At 37.0% G+C, this 6443-nt stretch overlaps 1 protein-coding gene across 1 annotated transcript in view; it reads right to left on the minus strand.

Moving 5' to 3' along the window:
* Positions 1-5533: 5533 nt before the first annotated feature.
* Positions 5534-6443, minus strand: part of LOC111832373 — a 2567-nt gene continuing 1657 nt past the window's right edge. The window contains exon 4 of the mRNA XM_023788683.1: positions 5534-6417. Within this exon, the coding sequence (XP_023644451.1) occupies positions 5534-6417 (884 nt within the window). The remainder of the gene's footprint in view (positions 6418-6443) is intronic.

The following is a 6443-nucleotide window of genomic DNA, read 5'->3' on the forward strand; positions in this document are numbered from 1 at the left end:
GTACTGGGTTATTACAAGTGCTAGAGATGCATGAAGAGTGTTTAGAAGTGTGGAGAAAGACTTGTTGAAATTGGGTCCCAAATGGGCTAAGAACTCGGAAACATTTCGTTGAACAACTAAATAACTTATCTAGTGTTGTTTGGGGTTAGAATATGTTCGAATACAATAAATATGATTGATTAAAAGTGCTAGAGATACATGAAAAGTGTTCAGAAGTGTGGAGGAAGACTTGTTGAAATTTGGTCCCAAATAGGCTAAGAACTCGAAAACATTGCGTTGAACCACGAAATGACATATGTAGTTTTGTTTGGGGTTAGAATATGTTCGAATACAATAACTTTGATTGATTACAAGTGCTAGTGATGCATGAAAAGTGTTTAGAAGTGTGTAGAAAGACTTGTTGAAAATTGGTCCCAAATGGGCTAAGAATCAATAAACATGTCTTTGGAGCAGTAAATGGCTTGCCTACTGTTGTTTAGGGTTAGAATATGTTAGAATACAATAACTTTTATTGATTACAAGTTTTAGAGAAGCATAAAGAGTGTTTAGAAGTGTGGAGAAAGACTCGTTGAAATTGGGTCCCAATTGGGCTAGGAACTCGAAAACATCGCGTTGAACTCCGAAATGACTTGTCTAGTCAGGTTTGTGGTTAGAATATGTTAGAATATAATAAAGTTGATTGATTACAAGTGCTAGAGATGCATGAAGAATGTTTAGAAGTGTGGAGAAAAACTTGTTGAAATTGGGTCCCAAATGGGCTAAGAAGTCGGAAACATTGCGTTGAAACACTAAATGACTTATCTAGTGTTGTTTGGGGTTAGAATATGTTCGAATACAATACATTTGATTGATTAAAAGTGCTAGAGATACATGAAAAGTGTTTAGAAGTGTGGAGAAAGACTTGTTGAAATTTGGTCCCAAATAGGCTAAGAACTCGGAAACATTGCGTTGAAGCACTAGATGACTTATCTAGTGTTGTTTGGGGCTAGAATATGTTCGAAAACAATAACTTTGATTGTTTACAAGTGCTAGTGATGCATGAAAAGTGTTTAGAAGTGTGTAGAAAGACTTGTTGAAATTTGGTCCCAAATGGGCTAAGAATCGATAAACATGTCTTTGGAGCAGTAAATGGCTTGCATACTATTGGTTAGGGTTAGAATATGTTAGAATAAAATAAATTTTATTGATTACAAGTTCTAGAGATGCATGAAGAGTGTTTAGAAGTGTGGAGAAAAATTTGTTGAAATTGGGTCACAAATGGGCTAAGAACTCGAAAACATCGCGTTAAACCCCGAAATGACTTGACTAGTCAGGTTTGTGGTTAGAATATGTTAGAATACAAAATATTTGATTGATTACAAGTGCTAGAGATGCATGAAGAGTGTTTAGAAGTGTGGAGAAAGACTTGTTGAAATTGGGTCCCAAATTTGCTAAGAACTCGGAAACATTGCGTTGAACCACTAACTGACTTATCTAGTGTTGTTTGGGGTTAGAATATGTTAGAATACAATAAATTTGATTGGTTACAAGTGCTAGAGATGCATGAAGAGTGTTTAGAAGTGTGTAGAAACACTTGCCGAAATTTGGTCCAAAATGGGCTAAGAACTCGAAAACATTGCGTTGAACCACTAAATTGTTTGTCTAGTGTTGTTTGAGGTTAGAATATGTTCGAATACAATAACTTTGATTTATTACAAGTGCTAGTGATGCATGAAAAGTGTTTAGAAGTGTGTAGAAAGACTTGTTGAAATTTGGTCCCAAATGGGCTAAGAATCGATAAACATGTCTTTGGAGCAGTAAATGGCTTGCATACTATTGGTTAGGGTTAGAATATGTTAGAATAAAATAATTTTTATTGATTACAAGTTCTAGAGATGCATGAAGAGTGTTTAGAAGTGTGGAGAAAAATTTGTTGAAATTGGGTCCCAAATGGGCTAAGAACTCGAAAACATCGCGTTGAACCCAGAAATGACTTGACTAGTCAGGTTTGTGGTTAGAATATGTTAGAATACAAAAAATTTGATTGATTACAAGTGCTAGAGATGCATGAAGAGTGTTTAGAAGTGTGGAGAAAGACTTGTTGAAATTGGGTCCCAAATTTGCTAAGAACTCGGAAACATTGCGTTGAACCACTAACTGACTTATCTAGTGTTGTTTGGGGTTAAAATATGTTAGAATACAATAAATTTGATTGGTTACAGGTGGTAGAGATGCATGAAGAGTGTTTAGAAGTGTGTAGAAACACTTGCCGAAATTTGGTCCAAAATGGGATAAGAACTCGAAAACATTGCGTTGAACCACTAAATTGTTTGTCTAGTGTTGTTTGGGGTTAGAATATGTTAGAATACAATAAATTTGATTGATTACAAGTGCTAGAGATGCATGAAGAGTGTTTAGAAGTGTGGAGAAAGACTTGTTGAAATTGGGTCCCAAATTGGCTAAGAACTCGGAAACATTGCGTTGAACAACTAAATAACTTATCTAGTGTTGTTTGGGGTTAGAATATGTTCGAATACAATAAATATGATTGATTAAAAGTGCTAGAGATACATGAAAAGTGTTTAGAAGTGTGGAGGAAGACTTGTTGAAATTTGGTGCCAAATAGGCTAAGAACTCGGAAACATTGCGTTGACCCACTAAATGATTTATGTAGTGTTGTTTGGGGTTAGAATATGTTCGAATACAATAACTTTGATTGATTACAAGTGCTAATGATGCATGAAAAGTGTTTAGAAGTGTGTAGAAAGACTTGTTGAAAATTGGTCCCAAATGGGCTAAGAATCAATAAACATGTCTTTGGAGCAGTAAATGGCTTGCCTACTGTTGTTTAGGGAAGTGAAAGGTTCAAGAGGAAGCACTTCAGGAACCTTAGGAGGGTAAGATTGGAAGACGTCAAGGAAAAACTACAGACGATGGTTCCGGATCGTACTCATGACAGGTTGAAGATGATGGTACTCTACTTTTTAGTGAGTATCCTTGTCGGGGACACCAAGAACTCTGGTAAGAAAGCAGCTCCCATAGATAGCCTATGTCTACGAGCGGTTAACGATCTGCAGTTTTGTGCTACTTTTCCTTGGGGAAGGTACTCGTTTGATCACATGGTCAAGTCCATCTCGCACACTATGCGCCATTTTGATGGGGTGGTGGAGAAAGAAAGAGCAATTTGGCCGGTTCCGGGATTTTGTATCCCGATGGAGGTTAGTGGTTTGTCTAATCGAATTTCATTGTGATTGTTAACTTCTTTTGTGCTAACATGAATTATATATGTTGTGTAGTTATTGGCTTTTGAGGCAATTCCTACACTCGGTAATGAATTCATTGAATTTAGGCCAGACGCGGACATAGAGTGTCTGCGAATGTGTAGGAGGACATTCAAGAAAGGGGCGATGAAAGGGTTTCCTCTCAAGAAGCTAAATGACGTTCTCGGTCAAACTAAGTTTAGTTGTACAATTCATTGAAACTTTCACTAGTACATGGGTGTTTTTAATGTGTGTGTGTTTTCTTTTGTTTAAACAGGATATTGTCTCTATCATAGAATCTACCGATGAAGAATCTCAACTGTTGGAAGAAATCATCGACTAAGGTCACGAAGATGATGATGTGCATGATGTTGTGGTTGAGAGTTGGATGAAGATCATTTCGAAAGGTAATGGTGTGTTTTTCGAAGAGATGTTCGAAGAAGATGTGGTGGCCCGGTCAGAAAACGAAGATGCCCTTCCTACACCGAGAATCGCCTTCAATACTCTAGAGGCTCAGGTCAACACCCTCCAAGAAGAAGTGAGTTCGAAGTTTGAGATCATTCTCGAGAAGTTTGATGGACTTGAGAAACGGTTTAATGAATTGGAAGCTTCCGTGAAGAGAACGGAAGAAAATGAAGAAACAGCGGGGGAGCAAAAGAAGACGAAGAAGAAGAAAGGTGAGAAACGACCAGCCCCCTAGAACCCGGTTGAAGACCGAAGACAAGGTCGAAGAAAAACTAAATGTGGTTGTGGAGATGGTTGTGAAGATGGTTGTGAACTTGGTTATGTTATTTGTTTTATGGTTGTGTTTTTGGTTGTGTAAACTTCCTCAAACTTTTGGCATCCTCCTCAATCGCATCAACCCAATATTTGCGCCTGTGTAACCCATCATCCTATAAAGCAACACAACACAATATATAAGTTTGGTGCAGTTTTACCAGTACTACCACTATATCAGTATTACCAGTATTACCTTATAGTGAACACAAGTAAAATATCTCTTCTTCTCAATTTCCGTTGGAGATGTCTCCTCAACGATATGTTCACCACACGGACATTGAAGAGGAATGCCCCAATCAGAATCGGCAACGGCATCAAGTCGGTCCATATATCTCTTTGCCTCTTTCATGTGTCGATAGTGTGGATCCTCCCCTTGGTAGTATCGCTCCGCCATTGAGAAAGAGGGATTGAGAGAGAGATTGAGAAGAGAGGGATTGAGAAAGAGAGCTTGAGAGAGAGAGATTGAGATGTCGAGATTGAGAAAGAGAGCTTGAGAGAGAGAGGAGAGATTGATGACAGAGAGAGAAGAGAGATGTCGAGAGTAGAAGAAAGAAAGATGAATGAGAGAGAGAGAGAGAGAGAGAGATCTAGAAGAGATGGAAAAAAAAATTATTTTCAAAAAATTTAAAAATTTGAAATTTCGTTGGGCGGGAAATTAAAATTTTTGGCCAAAATTTTCAAAATGTTTTGGCCAATTTTCGAAAAAGTTTTGAGAAAAAAAAATTGACTAAACACACGTTGTCACGTGTCCAGCATTTGTGTTCACACTATGTGTTCACACTTAGTTGTACCCACAAGGATGTAGTTGTACCAAGATTGCAAATAGTTGTACTTTTGATGTTTTTCAGTTTAATTAGTATTACACTGACTTACAACTATATTTAGTAGTTGTACAGTTTATTAATGTCAGTCTACATACAATTAAGAGTATTCTATGTATTCATATATTAAAAATTTATATTTATATAAATTTTTCATCTCAACCTAGTGATTATTTACAAAGTGAACTTAAAAGTATAAGGAAACGCTAGTTTAGATTCTTTCATAACGACCCAAAATATAAATATTTTTTAAAATTGTACTTTTACCAACTTTAACACATTAAGTATGTCATTAATTGGTACATACATAGTTAGGTTCAATATAAAGTAATTTTAGGCATCTTAAACATCTTTGATCAGTTATACTAGTTGTACTAGTATGTCAGTTTTAAAATTGTACTTTTTACCAACGTTAAGACATTAAGTATGTCGTTTATTGGTACATACATAGTTAATGCATCTTAAACATTTTTTATCAGTTATACTACTTGTACTAGTATGTCGGTTTTACTAGTTTGACCAGTTTTACCAAACAGATGCCAGTTATGCCTTAAAAATAACAGTTATACATGTTTCACCCTGCTACGACACATCAAGTTAAATAAGAAGCAAACATACATTGTCACATAACATAGAGAGTAGAGGTACAAACAGAAGGTTCCATACATGAATCAGAAATAAACGAAACATGAATCAAACATTACTAGAAACTCCGAATAACAACCATTGTAGTCCATGTCTCCGCCGCCTTTTATTTTGTGTTCTTTTTCTCTTTAGTGATCGCTTTTCTCCAGTAGACGCAAACCTTTTAGTTCTCTTCCTTCCACCCTTTGTTTTGCGTTTTGGCGGAATGATCTGAACATCTTTCACCCAAGCCGGGACGTTCCACTGGGACTTATCCGGTACTAGGAAAATTGTCTGGTAATATGCCATCGCCCACAGCTCCGTCCAATAGTACCTAGAACACAACTCATGCATTTGGATATCTCTAGTTTTATCTTTAGTCTTTAGGTACTCTATGAAAGCGGCCAATACATGTACACAAGGGTACTTTTGAATATCAAAGAACCTGCAACCACAACTCCTCATAACCAAATTCACCAAATAAGGCTTTCCGTCGTTGTCAATGACATTGTATTGGAGCCCAAAAGTGTTTAGCTCAGTCACTTTTAGTTTCTCAGCAACTCCCCATAAATCGTGTAAGTAATTCTCCACAAAAGGCACCAATTTATTTGCAACCGAACCAGACACGGCCTCTTTCCGATGTTCATTAAACCATTCGGAGAATTTAGCAATAATCGCATCAAGCATAGGAATTAAGGAGTACCTCCTAACGTCTTTGAATACGCTGTTCAATGATTCCACACCGTTGCTAGTGTCTAGGTTGTACCTTTCTCTTGGAAATTCACATCTTGCCCATTTTTCAACCTTCGTAGAATCTTCGAGATACTTGGCAGCATTTGGATACCTTATCTTGAACGAATTGTATTCCACTTCGAACTCAACCACTGTGTATAACCTGCTTACCTCCATGAATCTCCATGCAACAACATCTCTGTTATAGTTGGAAGCATGACCTTTAACATTTTGGGACAAATGGTAT

This window comes from Capsella rubella, unplaced genomic scaffold, assembly GCF_000375325.1.
Source record: "Capsella rubella cultivar Monte Gargano unplaced genomic scaffold, Caprub1_0 scaffold_1, whole genome shotgun sequence".
Lineage (NCBI taxonomy): Eukaryota > Viridiplantae > Streptophyta > Magnoliopsida > Brassicales > Brassicaceae > Capsella > Capsella rubella.